Raw genomic sequence first — 20,738 nt, forward strand, 5'->3', positions numbered from 1 at the left:
GTCCCTCTGTCCAGGCTTTCTGAACTATGCAGTGCAGCCACTGTAAGAGTTTTATACCACCATACTTCAGCATTTCTGGTCAAATATCATCTACTCCTGCTGCCTTTCCACATTTCAAGCCTTTGATGGCTTTTTCTACTTCAAGTATGGATATGTGTTCCTGACTGCATGCCTGGTCAGTATTTTTTATCACTGTGCTGTCATCACTGTTTGTTTCATTCAGCAGTTTTTCAAAGTAATTACTCCATACTTCAAGGATATCTTTTTCTCCTGTTTTCATGTCACCTTTATCATCTCTAACTCCTTTTACAGCACTCTTTCCTCCATTCCTAAGCTTCTTCAACAACCTCCAAAATATTTTGCCACCTTCTTGATATTTATTTTCTATATTCTTGCCAAAGTCATCCCATGACTTTTGTTTAGCTAGTTTTACACACTGTTTAGCTTTCATACATTTGTCTCTGTATTCTGTAAGAGTAAAAGCTGACTTATTTGCCAGGAACTTTTGATATGCTTTCTTCTTTTCCTTCACTGCCTCTTTAACTTCCTGTGTCCACCAGGGAGTTCTGATTTTTTTATCCTTGCACACAACCTCACCACATGCCTCTCTGGCAGAATCAATCAATGTTTTCTTCAGAGTTTGCCACTGAATCTCCAAGGTTTGATTCCTGTTCTCAAACTCTTTCATTTTCTTTTCAATAATCTTTCTGTATTTTAGTCTACAGTTCACATCTGAGAGCTGCTCAACTTTTATTTGCTTGAAACCTTTCTTACATGTTATTCTTTTCAATATGAAATTCAATTTTATCCTGCTCAAGACTAAATAGTGATCACTTCCAATTTCAAATCCTCTGTACAGTCTGGTGTCCTGCACCAGGGAGAAAACATCACTAAAAACAATAACGTAGTCAATGAGACTTTTCTTATTCCTAGCCTCTTCTCTCCATGTGAATTTGTGCACATTTTTATGTTGGAACATGGTGTTAGTAATAACCAGTCCATGTCCTGAGCAGAAATCCAGCTGATATTTGCCATTATTATTAGCTTTGCTCTTTTCTCCAAATTTTCCCAAAATATTTTTGTATGTCTCACAATCATTTCCTACTCTGCTATTTAGATCCCCAACAAGGACCAACTTTTCCTTTTTCATTGTGTCAGTTGCTTTTTCTAAAGCCTCAAAAAATTCCTCCACTTCTACCTTAGTAGAACATTCTGTGGGACCATATGCACAAATAAGTCTCATTGTCCAGTTCCCCATTCTCATATTTGCCCACATTACTCTACTTGAGACTGACCGCCATTCAAGAAGATTAGCCTCATATTTTGTGTTGAATACTATGGCTACTCCTTCTTTTCCTTGATTGTCATTGCCTGAATATAACATTTTGTATTTATTGCTCAGAAAGATCTCACCAGTTTTGATCTTTTTTGTTTCAGTCAGCCCTATTATGTCGATCTGGTACTTATCTAATTCCTCAGCTAGCTCCATTTCTTTGCCATTCAGGCTTCTTATGTTGATAGTACCGATCTTTAACTCTGGTGATGTTGAGTTGGGGTTTGTTTTCAGATTTGTTCCAGTAGCTGACTTTTCGCTGTTCACCCTGGTTCCCTGGCGAAAACAACAGGGAACTTTAACCGGGCGACGCCCCAGCCGGCATGAAATTTTGTCATGTTGTGCTATCATTTTTTATTTTGGTTTAACCAATAAGAATACAATTTGTTCGGCTAAATCCCAAATTGCCAACCCATCCTCGTTCGTTCCGTATCAAAGTAGATACCCAATAGGGTGCACCACGAGAAGGTGAGGATTAGACATTAGGTCAGAAGCTCTGGTCAGTTCTCTACATTCCTTTAAAGGCTATGTGGAGGTCTCCTCTCAGTTATACAGCTTTGACCCTTAAGCACCACGACAGAAATATAAGATCTGATAATATTGGAGTCTTGACAAGTAACAGATCTGGATGAAAATTGTAGATTGGAAGTTAGTAATGATGTAAATTTTTCATGTAGTACTATCATATCCTGTATACCCCTTGAGGGCACAAGGCAGGTATTTGATGATCATGATGAGTAATCTGCTATTTTCATAACCTATAAAACTCTTAGGACCCAGAGAAACTATATGTTATAGTAGCAAGTTTGCTGCAGAGAATGTTTTTTTAGTATTGCTGTGGGACTTCCACCAAAACTCTTCATTGGCAGGATGAAGATTTTCTGACATCGCTGATATTCAGCATAATGTGATAAAGGAAGTCAAGAATATTCTGGAAAAAGAATCCAGTCCTGTTTCCAAAAATGGGAACACCTTTTAAACTGGTGCACAAGGGGCTACTTCGAAGGTGACAGTAGCTACTAATATATATAGTTCCGAACATGAGTATTTTTAGGTGCATTCCAGGAATTAAATTGTCACACCTCGTATGTTTTTTTATGCTAAGAAAGATTGGAAATTATAGGTATCCCAAAAAGAGAGATTTCATCTGTTTCAGAGATTTTGGCAGATTGTCAGAAGTAAGGCTGTAAAAAAAAAAAAAAAAAAAAAAAAAAAAAAAAAAAAAAAAAAACTTTTTCAAGAAATAAGATCATGTTGAGTTTTACAAGCAATGAAGTTAGGAAGGTTGTCTGATCCCTGGTGAAGAATGGTGTGTAGAGATTAGATTTTAGGAATGTAGAAGAAGATGGTAAAGGTGATAATTTATGCAAGGTTTGTCAAATGAGTGCAGTGTACTGTTCTGTCATGAGCAAAACCATAGATTGGATTTTCATTCAACTACTTTCGTTCAACATTCAAACATACATATCAAACAATGGAATTCTTAGGGTAATGTTTGCACTCTCTTCAGCAGTTCTTCCATGGAAACCAAATCTTTGGAGTTCATACATAATGTTCTGGCCAGCCTTTAAAGTTATGAATGTACAACACCTTGTTTCAACACTCTTCTGTCCTTTTTTCTGAGTTTATATTGATCTTTTTGAGATCAATATAAATTTCTTTTTTATCATCTCATTTTCATCATTTAATGTTCCCACAGTTAATCTTGGATGCTCTAATATGTCAGCTTATTTTAACATCATACCAGAAGTTGAATGTCTCATTTCCATTGTAGTACTACAGTGATTTATCGTTTATACCTTGCTGTAATACTTTGTTTGTCACTAGTATGTAATATTTAAGGAAATCACATGCATCAATGCCAGTTTTGCAATGCGTATGCATGGGGGGGGGGGGGGGGGGGCTGAAAAGTTCAGATAAACACCTAGAACAAAAATGATATTAAAGCAACTGATATAACCACAAGAAAGAATATACAGTGAAACTTGTTCAAAGTGGAATCGCAGGGGACCGAATGTATTTTCAACATTGACCAAGTTTCCCCATTATATAACATTGCAAAAAAAAATTTAAAATCCATTAAAATCATATTACATGGTACATACCTGTTTATTAGTAAAAATTGATGGGCACTGGTTCTTACAGCCGGTGCCTGCTTGTAGACCTATGTTATTAAAATAATAGTAATAATAATAATAACACATTAAAGTACTGCATTAATGCTCTATTACACTGCACATTACACGTTTCCAATATAGAACTCATTGAGATTTCTTCCACAGATCCAACAAAGAAACTTATTTCCACTTTTTTGTGATCATGTCTTTTTGAATGCAGTCCTTGACTGTATACAGTGGTGAGCTATAAGAGGCTCGCCCGAGCCCTTTGTTAATTTTTTCTCAAATTTGCGAGCCCCTTGTTCTTCTTATTTACTTTTTTATGTTTTCAAAAAAAAATAAAAATAAAAACATTTTTTTAAATATATTAAGCGACAAACTCATATGGTAACCTAACAAAGTGATTTTATTAAATAAAATATTATAGTTACTGTTACCACCATTTTACAAATAAGAATTCACTTTTGGTAATCACATATAAATAAATAGGACTCTGAACTAATGCCCCTTGATTGGTACCGTTGATTATCACTTGAAGTATAAAAACTAAAGAGAAATATAACATATTTCAATATTATTGTGTTTAGATGATATTTATTTATTCTTTATAGATTGTTTGTCATAAAAACTTCTATCACACACAAAAGAAATTTATTTTTTTATTAAAAATGCAGACAATTTCATATGTGCGATTATAAAAGATTTTATTCTTATTATATTTTTATAGTTAAAAAATGTTTTTCTTATGTAAGATAAATTAACACGGACGATTGTGTGCAAATATTTCATGTTTAGATCATGAAATATTTGTTTAAAAATGATAGCCTTTACAGGTCGATTGTCCCATGACACTTTTGATTGGCATTTGTACACAAGCTGTATTAATAAAAGATTTTGTGTGAATACAGCTATTTTTTGCTCGACGATGCGAGCCCTTTGTTAAAATTTCCATAGCTCACTACTGACTATACAATAGTTCAAGAAGGCTGGAAGAGTTTGAATTAATTGCAAACTGCATTACTTCACTGATGCAATGAAGGGCCTGTTTGTGTGTACGAAATTTTTTTGAAATATCCTGTTCTCTGGCTGTTTCTTCTCCCCCTTCCTCCTGCTCTTCCACATCTTTATTTTGTGTATTTCTTACCACTAGTAGAGCTGTAGCAAATTCAAAGCTGTAATGTCTGGCTAGATGGTCATCACTCTGAACAAAGTTCTCTGTATCACAGGAAAGTTCTTTTCCTCGGCAGAGATTTGATATTGCAGCAATGTTTTCACTCGCCTCCTCCAAATTAGCTGCCACATCGCTTTCCCCAAACCCAGCTTTAGCAAAACACTTTTTTACTGTTTCTGCTTTAATTTTCTTCACTGCCAACTCGATCCAATTCACAGCATCCAGAACCGATACAGATCTTGCTAATGTGTAAGAGCTATCTTCTTCTACATTCGAAATCAATGTTGCATCAATAATCTTTAGTGCGATTTGAATGTGTAAATAACACCCATATCCATGGGCTGTAATACACTTGTTGCATTTTCTGGGAACCGGGCGATTTTCACATTTGAAAGTGTTATCTTTGGGTGGCAGGTAGCATTGTCAAAAAAAAGGATGCCATTTCTATTTTCCTTCTTCATTTTTGCATTAAACATGTTTAACCACTCTTCCATTGTAGCTGCAGTCAGTAAGCTTTTTTTATTGTTTCTCTAAATCACTCGTAAATTATTAATTTTCAGGTTCTTGAAACATCTTGGTTTTGCTGCTTTTCCATTTCTTCCACCATATTCCCACACAATAACACTGTAAGTCTTTCTTTGGACATTTTGTCCCAGTACACTTTTCTCCCTTAACCATGAGTGATTTTGTTAATGCCTGAAAAAACAATCCTGTTTCGTCTTCATTGTAAATGTTTTTAGGTTCATATGGTGAAGTCAATTCTAGCAGTTTTGGTTTCCACTCACTTACTACACCTTCATCCACATCTTTAGATTCTCCACAGACTTCATTCCACACAATATTGTGCCTCTTCTTAAAACTATCCAACCATACTGTAGATGCCTTAAAACTGATCATTCCCGAGAGATTTGGACCATTGGACTGGATACGTGAATGTTTTTTGATCTTGCATTCATGAACCACTCCCACACTACCTTTGCCTTCCTCTTCATTTGACAATTTCCTTGCAGTCACTCATTCATTATTTTATCCTTTCATTTAAGTGTGTTGAATATGTGCGTTTTGCCACACTTAAACTGCATCATTATTTCCCATACCGAGAGTTTATCCTTTTCTTTAGCTTCAATGACTTTGACTTTTTCACTTAGCGACAACAACACGTACGATTTAGGCATGATGCAAAAAATGAACTGATCAGTTTGTTGAAATTCAAGTTACTGAAATGTTTAGCCTTATCGGAAACTGACCAACATTAATTCTCAAATGAAACAGTAAAAGCAACAAAAGTGCCAAAATCTAATAAATATAGGTGTATTTCTAAAACACTTTCCACTTTATACAAGTAATTTTTAATAAATTCTTCAAGTATTGCTTTTTGTTTCCGCGTTGGGCAGATTCCAAATTATACAAAATAAATAACACTGTAATGCCTATTCTTCTGGCTGGAACTATATAATTTGTTCACAGCAAGTTTCTGCCTTATTCACGTTCTACCTTGGACAAGTTTTACTGTTTCTTAAAACTTTTTAACCCCATGTTTCATCAAATTGTAATAATTTGATCTTTTCTTTTAGGATATATAAGAAAACATGTCATACATATTTAAACCTATAGGTTTACGAACTTTCATAGTTTGGAGTTATATAGATTCAGGGGGGGGGGGGGTGGCAAAGACTCAACCATACCTGCCACAGCATGTTTAGACATCATTAAATACATGGATATGAAATGTCCATTGAAATTGAAATAACATGGATCTGAAGCAGCATAAATTATTTCATATGTTTAATCCATATGACTGTTCGAATGGTTAAGAGATTGAGAGATGTATATATAAGAGAGTCGAAAACCTCAAACAACAGCTTAATACTACGATAGATACTTTTTCCTCCAAAATCAGAAATTTGGAAACTAATCTTGAGATACTCAATGACCAGTGCCCGATTGCAAGTGCACGCGTGCCTGCTAAAGAACTTCGTGAACTAATCGCATCAATGGTATATGAGTCGCTCGAGGCCGAAAATAGGAGATGCAACTCTGTTATCATGAACTTTCAGATGAAAAACGGTGAATCCTTAAAAGAAGACATCGGCAAACAAGCAGGAAAATGCAATTTCGATCCAAAAAATATCATCAGATGTGATCGTTTCGCACCCATAAACAAAAGAAAGGATGGAACGGACTTTCCACGTGTTGCGAAAGTGACCTGCGACACACCAACAAACACATCCAAATTTATAACGCCAATAAACAACAAGCTAAAGGACATTTGATCAAAAGTTGCACATACATGCTTGACCTGATTTAACCTATGCCCAGAGAGAACAAAGATGCCAACTCCTAAGACAACTGGAACAAAAATGCTAAAATGGAGACAACAGTTAGATGATAGACTACAAACAAACCAAAGTAGTGCAAACCCAAGTGATGCCACTAGTATCAACCAAGGAGACCAGTATGCAGGCACTGCATAGGAAATGTGCAAGATCCTTGCGGTCAAATCCATGCCTCACAGAACCTTGCATATCCACTTGACCAACATCCGTGGCCTCATTTCCAACCTTAATAGCACCCATTACCGTCTGCAGTCAACCAAACCCCAAATCTCACCTTCCCCCAGCACTATCTATCTCAATCCTCCTAACTATACACTATTTAACTCCTTTCGACCCAAGGGTGGCGTATGTGCATATATCCGCTCTGACATACCCTGCCAGAGAGCACCTAACCTAGAATCGCCCAACTTCGACCTTCTTTGGCTGAAGCTATCTCCCCCCCTCCCTCCCTCCCACTTAGTCAAATCGATTTCCTCCAGTCTCACTCTCCTAACAGTGAAATCATCCTCCTGGGTGATTTTAATATCCATAAAACACCAATTGGCTATCTTCTTCCAGTTATACAGATCCTGCAGGCAGAGATGCTGAAACATTTGCCATCACTAATGACCTCACACAAATTGTTCAAAAACCGACCAGAATACCAGATAACCCAAACCACTCTCCAAATACCCTAGATCTCTTCCTTACTAATGACCCCTTCAAATATGTAGCGAGTTCCCTGAGTAATTTTGACCACAACCTAGTACTTATCTCCTCCCTCATGCAACAATGCTTACACAGTCACTTCCACATGAGTGGTTTGGCATTATAACAGTGCCAAATGGGACAGTCTCCGAGACTACTATGCTTCATTCCCCATGGTTGGATTATTGTTCCTAGTCTTCCAGTCCAAACATATGCACTGAACATATCACCAAAGTAATCTTCACTGGCATGAAAACATACATTCCCTACACTACTCTGAACTGCCATCCCCTGATTCTCCAAAAGATGTGCGAAGGTTGTACAAATGAAAAATCAGGCATACCACAACTGGTTCAAATCAAGAATTGAAAATTAGAAAAGAATTAGACATTAGAATTAGAATTAGACGTCTCCTGGCCCTGATGGCATTCCTACAGTTGTCCTGAAGGTCTGCGCATCAGAACTGACTCCTATCCTATGCCGTCTGTACACTCTCTCTCTTACTCCATTTGTGCGTGTGTGTATATATATATATATATATATATATATATATATATCCCAAAGCCTGGAAACTGGCCTATATTCAACCTGTTCCTAAAAAGGGTGACGAATCACTGCCATCGAACTACTGCCTTATCTCACTCACTTCACTCTTATCTAAAGTGATTGAGAAAACCATCAACTCTCAACTCCTACTCTACCTTGAAGGTAGCCAGCTATTAAGTGACCACCAGAGTACGGATTCCATCGAAGCTGATCAACAGGAGATCTACTCTCATATATCACCCATCACTGGACAAATGCCATGGAGAAATTCGGCAAATCCCAAGTGGTTGCACTTGATATCTCTAAAGCCTTTGACCATGTCTGGCACAATGCCATCGAACTACTGCCCTATCTCACTCACTTCACTCTTATCTAAAGTGATGGAGAAAACCATCAACTCTCAATTCCTACTCTACCTTGAAGGTAGCCAGCTATTAAGTGACCACCAGTACGGATTCCATCGAAGCTGATCAACAGGAGATCTACTCTCATATATCACCCATCACTGGACAAATGCCATGGAGAAATTCGGCAAATCCCAAGTAGTTGTACTTGATATATCTAAAGCCTTTGACCATATCTGGCACAAAGGTTATTAATCAAACTCCCATCATTTGGACTGTCTCAGGACTTCTGCAGATGAATTGCCAGCTCCCTATCCTCTCACCATCCAACTAATGCTGGATTCCCTCAAGGATCAGTTCTCTCACCAACCCTCTTCCTTCTATATATCAATTACCTACTTCAGTTGACCTCTAACCCAATACGCAGTTTTGCAGACAACAGCACATTACACTCTTCCCTCTCATTTGACAAACACTCCTCTACATAACTCACTTCAAACCACAGAACATCAACCACCACTGCCCTTAATTCTGACCTCCAAGCCATCCTCCAATGGGGTCAGATAACCTCATCAACTTCAACGCTAGTAAAACCTGGTTCTGTCTTATTTCTCACAAAAAAGAACCATTTTCCCCTTGCATTGTTTTTGATAACATCTAATTCCCAGAGAAGATGAGATTTCTCTTCTCGGAATTACCCTGACATCAAGCCTCTCCTGGCATAAACACATCACAACCTCATCTTCCAAAAAACTAGGTTTTCTCTTTTGCTCAAGACGCTTCACCTCTAAACACTGTTAACATTATACAAATCACAAATCTGCCCAGCTATCGAATACTGTTCTCATATTCGGAGTGGGGCTTCCTCAAAATGCTTGATTCAATACAGAGGAGAGCGACTCATCTCTCACCAACTTGCTCCCCTCACTTTCACATAGATGCTTGGTGTCTGCGATTTGTATATTTATAAATTTTTCCATGGGAAATGTTCATCGGAAACAGCATCAATAATTCACCCCACTCTGTATTAAGCCCATTGGAACACGTACAGCTGAAACCCACAGAACAAGTTTCTTTTCCTCCTTCTTCATCCCTGCTATTGTGGTACTGTGGAATAGTGTTCCCCCCCTGACGTATTTCCCAAGGAATACAACATACAGGCTTTTAAATCAAATATAAACAAGTTTCTCCTTTTCCAACCCACTACCCATATATGGCATTAATGTACTATAGGTTGACCAGCCAACCTCTCCTATATGGACCCAACATAAAAAAAAATACACGCATGCATACTGTTGTTAATAATCATCTGACACTTTGTTAATTTACTACTTACCCAAGGCATAATATTTTCTTAGTGACTAGCCTCTCCAGATATATTGGAATTGATATGTAATTCACATACAAAACTTCAGTTTGCAATCTGTATTAATGATTTTACTAATTTTTTTTTGTTTGCCTGTTTTGAATATCAGAAGTTTAGAAATCCCTGTGGCATCCATTATCAGTACGCTTAGAGATTCCGAAGAACTTGAATTGAGTGTGATGATTCGTGAAGGAATTTCTTCATTTTGGGCAGTTGCTGTGATCCCGGATATCATTAGTAAGATTGCAAGCATTGAAGAGACCTTCAACAAAATGGTTGACAATGTTAAATCACTTGACAGGTCAGTTATACTTAAGGATTTTTTACTTTGTTTTGATTAGTAAACTGTTCTTTAACCCGACTGGTGAGGTGGGAAAATGTAACTAAAGTGGTAAGGTGGGGTCCCACAAACCCACCCAAATAATGTAATGTATTATAGAAATCCATATATTTTTAATCAATATTAGATTACATATTGTTTAAGTGTCCTGTAATTTTACAGAATAAAAACACAGATCCACTAACCTTCCCATCTGTTCATAAGTATTTTCTGGGTTCTGTCTGTTATCAGTACAGAGTTCTTCCATATATTTCACCCATTCTTGTATTTTGTCATCCTTTTCAGATATTATTTCTCCCTTTTTGGTTGGAAGGATACATGTTTGTTTTTTCTTAAATATACCGAGGCCTCTTTCAGCTTTTTTTGTGTAGATTAAAACTGTCATGATTTTCCTGTAGAATATCTATTTCTTTACATTTTTCATTCATCCATATTTCTTTTGCCTCTTTGATCTTGCCTTTAATAATTTTCTGAACCTGTTTATATTTTGTTGGACTTTATATTATGATCAGAAGCAATGTCTGCACTAGGATAGGTTTTTGTACTCTTCAAAATTGTTAATTGATTAGCAAGTAATCAGTTTGGTTTCTGACTATATTTGAATTATTATCCTGTGGCGATTACCAAATATATAAGCTTCGGGATGGTAGCTTCGACCGTGTTTGTGATTATTAGCTCCTCTTCTTGGCATAATTGAAAAAGATGATCTCCTCTCTCATTTCTTGTTCCTGTTCCATGTTCACCAAATGTATCTTCACTTCTACCTTTCCCAACTTTAGCATTGAAATCACCCATGGTGATGTTAATATTATGTTTATTTGTATTTTTCATTAGTTCTTTTAATTAATCATAAAATTCTTTGATCTTGGTATCGTTCTTGTCAGTGGTCAGGGCATATAGACCTGTATAAGATGAATATCTAGTGGTTGACCTTTCAGTTTAATAACATTATTCTATCTGAGCAGAAGATGAAGATCCAAAGTGACTTATTGGCATCTTTGTTTAATATTATTCCAAATCTAGTTTGATGATTGTTTTCACTACTTCCAGAGTGGTACATTATCATGTCATTAACTTGAGTTTTGCCTGATCCTGGCAACCTAATTTCACTAATTCCTAAAATCCCAGTTTCAAGTCTTTTTCATTTCCTGGATAGCATTACTTAGCTTACCTGCTTCGTACAGGGTTCTGACTTTCCACGTTCCTAATTTTAGTGATCACACCATTTTTAGCACATAGAATCTTTGCATTCTGCCCATTTAAGGAACACAGGGAACGTAGGGCCATTTGTGCAGATTTGCTCGTCATGGCTAGTTTGGAGAGAATAGAGCAGTAGTTTCTTTATTTGCTTTCTGCTCTGCAGTATTACAGATGTACACAATAAACTGTATTGCTATTTTCTAATCATTAGCTTTACCATCATCGTTAGACTTCAACCTTGTGTCAGTACTGACAAAGCTGCTTCCGTTTGTCACAGGATGGATTCCTTTAATTTTCCTTGTAACCCTAGGTAGGGCCCTAACCAGGTTCTGACAATTGGAGCCTGCTGAGCCCGGGTTGTTTATAGAGGTCTGCTCCTCTGAAGATTCTTCTGCACATTTCACTTTCGGGATATGAATCCTCTTCCCCTGATTTGTCTGCTGTTCTTCATAGAGATCCATTAGCATCCTTGTAAGGAGTGTACCCAATGGAAGGTTCCAGGGAGCACGACGGGGGGGCATGGACTTGCCTCACTCCCCAAATGTATTCGTATTTTGATCCAAATGTTGTGATGGTGATTATTGTTTTTGAAAGATTAATACTAACTTTCCTTTCATGCTTCTTTAACCCTGAACAACCATTTTAAGAACAAAGGTTGGGAGATTGTGGTGGAACCACATTATATGACCTCTGTGGGTTTGCGTAAGTCAGACTTAGTGATTAAAAGAGATGGTTGGGTAGTTGATGCCCAGGTGGTGGGAACAGGATGTCCAGTAATACTAGGGCAACTCTGAGGTTTACCAGCACCACCATTTCTTTATATGGCATATAGAGTGCAATAGTTAAAATGGCTTAAAACAGCTTGTGCTTACACAGAAGGATATAAAAGTTGTTTCCTTTAGGGCCCTACAGGGCACACTGGTGGCATGGCGTTGCCACCAGAGAATGACTACAATGATAACCAGAACAGGCATAGGGTAAAACACTTGTAATGATACAAAATTAATAATGGAAAACACTCAGATACAAAGATTATTTAATAGTAAATTTTCACTTGAGTGTCACAGGCATCTTCAGTACATTAAGCTCAAATTAAACAATAACTGACAATTCCAAATGGATCATCGGATCCTACCTGGAGTCAATTGAAGAGACTTAATTCTCTTATAGATAATGTATCTACATGGAATGAAGATCAGAAGAAAAAACTTAAAACCTTCTTCAGTCGTCCACCTAGATTGTATAGTCTTCCAAAAGTTCATAAACCAGGCATTCCGTTAAGACCAGTTGTAGATTGTATAGGTTGCCCCACTTACAAAATCTCAAAATTTTTATCAAATTTACTCTCCTCTTCAACTAGAAGAACTGATACTTATATAAAAAATACTTTGGATTTCAAAAATAAAATTTTAGATCTTCATTTGGATGTTTCTGATATCATCAATTTAGATGTTGTTTCTTTATTTAGAAATGTGCCTCTTTCTGAAAGCATTGAATTACTATAACAGGAATTTCCTTCAGACATTGTAAACGTATTTGATTTTGTAATACATTCTGGTTATTTTTCCTTTAAAAATAAGTTGTATCAACAAATTGAAGGAACAGCAGTGGACAATCCTCTTTCTCCTGCTATCTCCAATTTCTTTATGGAACATTTTGAACAACGTATCTTTGACAACATTTCTCCCAGACCTACTCATTGGTTCAGATATGTCGATGACATTTTTGCTGCATGGAATGGCTCTTCGGATGAACTTCAACAATTTATCACTAAGTTAAACGCATTTCATCCTAGGATCAAGTTTACCGTAGAAGTGGAATCAAATAAGCAGTTAGCCTATTTAGATCTTCTAATTCTTTGCCTACCAGATGGTAACCTACATTTCTCGGTTTTTAGAAAGAAGACTCATACAGGCCGTTATATCCATGCGGAATCTCGTCACCATCCCAGTCAAAAGGCAGGAACTATTAAAACACTGGTTCATTGGGCCCACTCCTTTTGTTCTTCAGGCGATCTTTTACAGAAAGAACTACAATATATGACTTCTTCCTTTCTATCTAATGGTTATAAGAATTGCTTCATTAAAAGAACTTTGAGTAGTTTTAATATGTCTTCCTCTTCAAACACAGAAGAAATAACACGCATTACTATCCCTTATGTACAAGGCATCAGTGACTGTATAGCAAAAGTTTTAAAACCACTGAATATTTTTGTTGCCTTTCGACCGTTTTGAAAAATCTCCATCTTTCTCACTTCTCCTAAGGACAAGCTTCCACATCTTAATCATCCAGGTGTCTACCAGATTCCGTGCTCTTGTGGATTATCTTATTTCGGACAAACGGGAAGATCTGCCTCTATTCGGCTAGAAGAACACCAATCTTATATTAAATACTTTAAACCTGAAAAGTCTGGACTTGCAGAACATGCCATCTTCACTAGACACAGAGTTCATTGGAGAAAGACAAGAGTTCTTCACAAAAGTTAGTTTCTCATGGAACGCCTTTATAAAGAAACATGTGAAACTCTACTTCATTCTCCTAACTTAAACAGATCCGACGACTTACATCTATCCCCTTTATGGGAGATAGTACTTTACAAATCAGCTAATCTTTCCTAACTTTTTATTGTATTTATTTATTTATTTATTATTTTTTTTTTTTAAGGAAATTTATTGACCTTTTTAGTTATCTTACACCAGCTACTTAGGTGGCGCACTTTGGAATTGTCAGTTATTGTTCAATTTGAGCTTGATGTACTGAAGATGCCTGCGACACACAGGCGAAAGTTATACTATTAAATAATCTTTGTACGTGAGTTTTTTCCGTTATTAATTTTGTATCGATATGTCTACTCACGGTATACCTCTTTTAAAACTTAAAACACTTGTAAAGGCCTATATCAAGTCTGGATGTGATGTAGGGGATAGTACTGCCCATAACCAGTATAAAGATTAAAATAAATAAATAACCAGTGGTGTACCACAAGGATTGGTGCTTGGTCCATCGTTATTCAATTTGTAAATTAATGATATTAGGAAGGATTTGGCAAGTGACATACAGCTATTTGATGATGATGCAATGATAGGTAGGGTAATCAGGAGTGATGCTGATATGCAGTACTTGCAGAACGATTTGAAATCTGTAATTGTTGGCATTGGAAAATGGATGTCAGTTCAATGTTAGTAAATGTAAATTCATTCACTTCGGCTTGATTAGATATCCGATGTTGTATTATATTGGCAGGATTATGCGAGAAGAAACTGATGAGGCTATGGGGGGGGGGGGGGGTGTCTTGGAGTGTTAACTACTTCACCGGCCATTATGGATCAAATACGCATCCTCATATGCTTCGTATCCATCATATATTTCAATGTAATATCAATGGTATTACAATTTTAATATGCACTTCACATCCATGATAAACTTGACGTCTATAGACCTCTTGGCCAGTAGCATGGTTAATAGATAAGAAGTTGAAGTTCAGGAGCCATGTGGCAAAAATTGCAAGTACAACTCGAAAGATAATTGCAGTGCTGAAACAAATGTTCACATGTAAAGATAAGGATGTTATTTTGCCTCTTTACAAGGCCTTGATAAGACCTCACTTTGACTATTTGTGCAGGTCTGGTTTTCTAGTTTTCATTGTGATTCTGATATATTGGAGAGAGTGTTAAAAATTATATCAGGTTTGTGGAATACTGATTATGAAGACAGATTCAGAATTTGTAAACTGTAGACACTAGCAAAAAGGAGAAAGAGGGGTGATATGATTGAGACTTACAAACTTCAGACAAGTTCATACAGTATTTCAGTTGATGGAATTTTTCAATTTATGGAGAGTGGGGAAAGGACAAGAGGACATTCTTGGAAGCTAAAAATGAATGCTGCTAAGAAGGGTGTGAGGACTAGATTTTTCCCTCATAGATTGGTGCGTGATTGGAATGGATTGCCATTGGATGTGAGTGCAATCAGTGTGAATAAATTCAAAAATGAATACGATAGCTGGTATGTGTAGTATGTGGCCTCTGGTATGTGTAGTATGTGGCCTCCTTCAATGAGTCTCTGACTCTCTCGGGGTCTCTCTTATCCAATAAAAAATCAATTTAACTTGTATTTCACAAGTTAAATTGATTTTTTATTGGTAAGATAAAAACTTTGCATTGCTGTTTATGAACAAACTACGTGGACTTCAATTCCTTCCTTATGAAAAGAAAGTATCTTAGATGGTTTATTTTGTTATCTAGTACAAAAAAATATTTCTCTCTTAATAATAATGATTACAACAAACTAAGGAAGTACTCTGTAACATATGACCTCTCTGGGTGACAGCTGTCTTTGTATTTCACAAGTTAAATTGATTTTTTATCAGTAAGATAAAAACTTTGCATTGTTGTTTATAAACAGACTACGTGGACTTTAATTCCTTTCTTATGAAAAGAAAGTATCTTAGATGGTTTATTTTGTTATCTATTACAAAAAATAATATTTCAGTCAAGTACTCATCCAGTGTTCGAGCATGAATCTGTATATAGTAACAACAAAGAAATCTGTTTCATCAGCATATCTTTATAAAAGAACTGTAAAAATGAATAAAATAGAGTTCAGTATTTCCTGCAGTCAGGGAATAGGTACAGCTACATGTTAATTTGTAATTGATCTTGTTAATAATAACATAGCTGCAATAGGAACATGACTGCTGCAAAAATCTTTGCCTTTGGCTTTCTGAAAAATTTAAAGGGTTAACACTTTGAAAGGTCTTTGACTTGCATTTAGTTTATTTGAAATGTTTTAAAATGATTTTAATTGTGTAGGAAGCAGACGGCAATTAGAATATCTCAATTCCAGTTTTCAGGAATCTAAAATATAAAAATTAAACCAGATACACAGCAGGGATAATTGACTGGACAAAAGCCAGTTTGGATGCATTTGAATGTAAAACATGAAAATTAATGACAATTAATCATGCCTTGCACCCACTCAGTGATGATGTGGATCATTTATACATAGTCAGGAAAAGTGGAGGACATGGTCCTTTGCAAGCGAAGTGAACATTGAATGATAAATCAAGGAAAGCACAGAAAAGATGTCAATTGAAGCTTACAAAGAAAAAGTAGCAAATCTAATAAATTCAAAAAAGCTATACAAGGAGAAAGCCACAGCAAAAAATAAAGCACTCAGTGGTCAATATTGGAAAGATATTGAAAGGGAAAATTGACAGTTGCTTAAATTAGCAATGACTTCAGCAGGGCAACATCAAGAAAGAGGCAGAGGGTCTGATACTTGCTGCTCAAGAACAAGCACTATAAATGAATGCAATAAAGGCAAAGATTAAAAGATTGTAAGGATAGCAAATGCCGATTGTTCAGAGATGAAAAAAAAGAGACAGTGGACCATCTAATTAGTTCTTGCAACAAGATTGGCCATGCCGACTATAAACAAAGGCATGATTGGGTAGAAAAAGCTGTACGCTGGAGTTTATGCAAAAAATGTAGTATCCCAACTTGCAAGATTCTTGGGAACACACTTTTCAAAAAGTTGTTGAAAATGAAAATGCCAAGATATTATGGGACTTCAAAATTCAAGCAGATAGACATCTTGAACATAATATGCCAGCCATCACTGTAGTCAAAGAACAACCCATGTGGTTTATTGATAATAAACCAGGACATAGTAGAGTAGAAGAAAAAGCATATGAAAAATTGACCAAGGATAGGGCGATTCAGCAACTTTGAAGCAAGAAAGCAACATCAGTTCCAATTATCATAGGGGCACTAGGTGCAACCAAGAACATTTATTAAACATCTGGACAAGTGGAGCGTCCTAGATATAACACCATCTCAACTCCAGAAAACTGCACTTTTTGGGACAGCTCACATTTTATGACAATATCTAGACAATTCCTAGGTCTTTGGATAACACCTGAATTCGATTTCATGTTTCTTGTTACTCTTTGACTGTAAACCCTGTTAACTGAATATAATAATAATAATGTGATGCATAAACTAACATATATTAGAAAACAGTAAAAGTAAACAAATATGAAGAACTAAAATAATATAAAAATGCTGAATTTAAAATGTAAATTATTTCTATTTTATTTAGTTCCCACCCACAAAAGGTTATTTTCAAACTTATAGTACATTTGTAGGCTATGGGTTTTTCCCCTCCATTCCTATCAATTTTTATGTATTTTTTATTTATTTTTCACAGAGTCTGGAAACCCTACTCTAGAAACCAAATATTGAACTTTTTCAAGCCATTTTAGGATTCCAGTAAGCAGTATGGTAGTCTTATACCAGGTAATGAATTTCATCTCCCACCTAAAAACAAATCACAAACATCCATGCTTGCAGCAGAATTCAAATTTGACGACCTGTTGGTTGAAGACGTGCTAACCACTCAGCCAAACTAGTCTGGCAAATGCATTGTAATGTATTAAATACATAGCATATTCATGTCGAGGAGATCAGAACTCTCTCACCGACACCCTAACCACCTTAGCAGGGTAATAGAAAACACCATGTACAATTTCATGCTTGCATATTGGTGGACATGCCACATATTGTGACGGTTCTACATTTCTAATGAAATCTCTGTGTGTGTGTGTGTGTGTGTGTGTGTGTGTGTGTGTGCGTGTGTGTGTGTGCGCGCGCGTGTGTGTGTGCGCATGCGCGTGTGTGTTTCCTGAAGTGGGTGGGAATGAATGTTTTTAGGATATATTAGAAAACAATAATTAAGGCAAATGCTATAATTGGTTGGTATATTTGAATTTCTAAATCAAATAAATCATCATTAATGAGCCATGTGAGAATGGGAAATATAAGGAAGAGAAAAAACAGGTGTAATAGAAATGCTTTTGTTACAGACAAACAAATTATTAATAATTTACATTTGTGATGTTGTGTGTGTGTGTGTGTGTGCCCTCTAAGTTTCTGGTGGAGTGAATAACATATGACCCTTTAAACTCTAGGCATGCATATGTGCATTTATGATGACAATTAAGAAAAAAAATTTGGAAAACTTATGTTGGCAAGAAGCCAACATAATTGTTGTGCCCAAACGAGGGAAAGATCCAAATATTGTGAAAAATCTATGACCTATCTCCTTGTTTTGCTCCATCTTCAAACGAATTCTCCTTAAAAGAATTTCACCACTCATCGAAAGAGCACTCTCGATTGAACAAGCTGGCTTCAGGCTGGGAAGCAGTTGCTTTGACCAGGTCCTGGTTCTGACAACACAGACTGAAGCAGGTTTCCGGAAGAAATTTAAATCCAGAGCCACTTTCATTGACCTAACATCAGCTTATGACACTGTCTGGATTAGAGGCCTCCTCCTAAATTTAAGCAATATCATAAGGTGCAAAACAACTTTCCACCTTTTTGAATCCATTCTCACTAACAGAAAGATCCAGGTCCATATTTTTGGGAAAAAAAAAGCAGGGTCAGAATGGTCTTCCTCCACAATGGTTTTCCACAGGGTTCTGTGTTATCCCCTTTACTATTTAACATCTATTTGTCAGACTTACCACACATACCAGCTCAAGCAAATATATATATGCCGATGATTTTGTGATCCTACACCAGTCTACCTCCTTTTCCAACTTGGGAACAACCTTGAATACAGACCTGAACATCGTGGAGGTATACTTTAAGCAGTGGTACTTGAAGCCAAATCCAACAAAAACTGTGTCCACAGCATTTCACCTGAACAATTCAGACGCAAATCGACACCTCAACCTCTCTGGTTTTGGCAAAAAGGTAGAACATGAGCTTACCCGAAATACCTTGGAGTGAGCCTGGACAGAAGCCTAACGTATAAAAGGCACATCACCAACCTATCTAACAAATTTAAAACAAGAAATAATATCATATCACAGCTTGCTGGAACAACCTGGGGTTGTGGTGCTGATGTCTTAAGGTCGTCTGCAATGTCCCTCATATTCTCTGCAGCAGAATACTGTGCACCTGTCTGGGAAAGAAGTGCACACACTAATATTATAGACACCCAGCTAAACTCTACCATGTGCATAATTAGTGGGACACTGAGAAGCACTCCTCTCCTCTGATTACCTGTTCTATCTAACATTGTTCCACCATATATACAGAGAAGACAAGCCTCAATTAAAGTATTTAACAAAGTAATGTTAAATACTTTAACAAAGTAACCTGCTTCTGCCTCTGCACCAGACTCTTATAAATCCACCTAGTCTTCGCCTAAACTCAAGAAACTCTTTCTGGTCCATGGTCGAACTCTCTTCAGCTGCCTTACCATCAACACCTGACATGTGGATAGAGAACACTGGTCCAACAAATGGTTTCCTGGTTGAAGATCTCTGTGCTCTGCAGCCAGTTTTGCCCTTCCTAGGAAGATTTGGTCACCTCTCAACAGGATCAGAACTAACCAGGGCAGATGTGGCTACTTACTGCATAAATGGAGACTGTCAGACCACCCTTATTGTGACTGTGACCCAGATGATCACTCATATTGTGAATGACTGCCCAAGGTGCCAGTTTCATGGTGGTGGCCCCCAGGACATCCACGTGGTGACAGAAGAGGCCCTGGATTGGCTTTCTGGTCTGGACATTGACTTGTAGCTGCTTTTGCCGTAATAAATAAATAAAACCAATAATAAACAGCTGCTGTATATGTTTACTACCTCAGTAAATAACTATAGGGAGAGGCTAATCCAATGAACTAATAATATTGATCAGACAATTCATTTAGGTGTGACTGGAATACATGTGGGTTGATGAAGCAGCAAATCATCATTTTGTTGTGCTTGTTATGGGTATTGCTCTGTTTAATTTTTATTTTGCGTCGTTTTCTAAGAATTTTCCTTTATTCACTGATGATCAGCATATACTATTTTAAATAGTAAATAATTTATGTTCATCACATTCATTATTCTTTTTTGTCAGGGACTCGACTGTCTTATCTTATCAGTAATAAGACAATAGAGCTGTTCTCGCATACACTAGTATTGTGGTGTAGATCAACCACTTATAATACGCAGAAGGATTCATTGTTATTCAGGAATAGATGAATTTTTATTACACTTGTTGTTTCCAAAGACTGAAATAAAAATGTTCCTATACCATGAAAAACATGCCATCCTCAAGAGACACTATACTGCAGAAGCAAGAAAAACAAGTAGTTGTATTGTATCACTAAATATACAGAGATATTTGCAGTGTATGTACTATTTTTAGCAACATTTAGTGTAATTAGAGGCACTGAAATGACACTTCATCATGAAAAAACTCCCCTCCTACAGACACTATGCTGCATGCAAGCAAGC

General features: G+C 36.7%; 1 protein-coding gene across 1 annotated transcript in view; it reads left to right on the plus strand.

The window, feature by feature from the left end:
- LOC150099879 (uncharacterized) overlaps window positions 1–20,738 on the plus strand; it is a 434,429-nt gene that overhangs the window by 411,244 nt on the left and 2,447 nt on the right. The window contains exon 25 of the mRNA XM_090403509.1: window positions 10,010–10,201. Within this exon, the coding sequence (XP_090259635.1) occupies window positions 10,010–10,201 (192 nt within the window). The remainder of the gene's footprint in view (window positions 1–10,009; window positions 10,202–20,738) is intronic.

Source organism: Typopeltis vanoorti, chromosome 14, assembly GCF_054136105.1.
Source record: "Typopeltis vanoorti isolate ZY-2024b chromosome 14, IOZ_Tvanoo_1.0, whole genome shotgun sequence".
NCBI classification, from domain to species: Eukaryota; Metazoa; Arthropoda; class Arachnida; order Uropygi; family Thelyphonidae; genus Typopeltis; species Typopeltis vanoorti.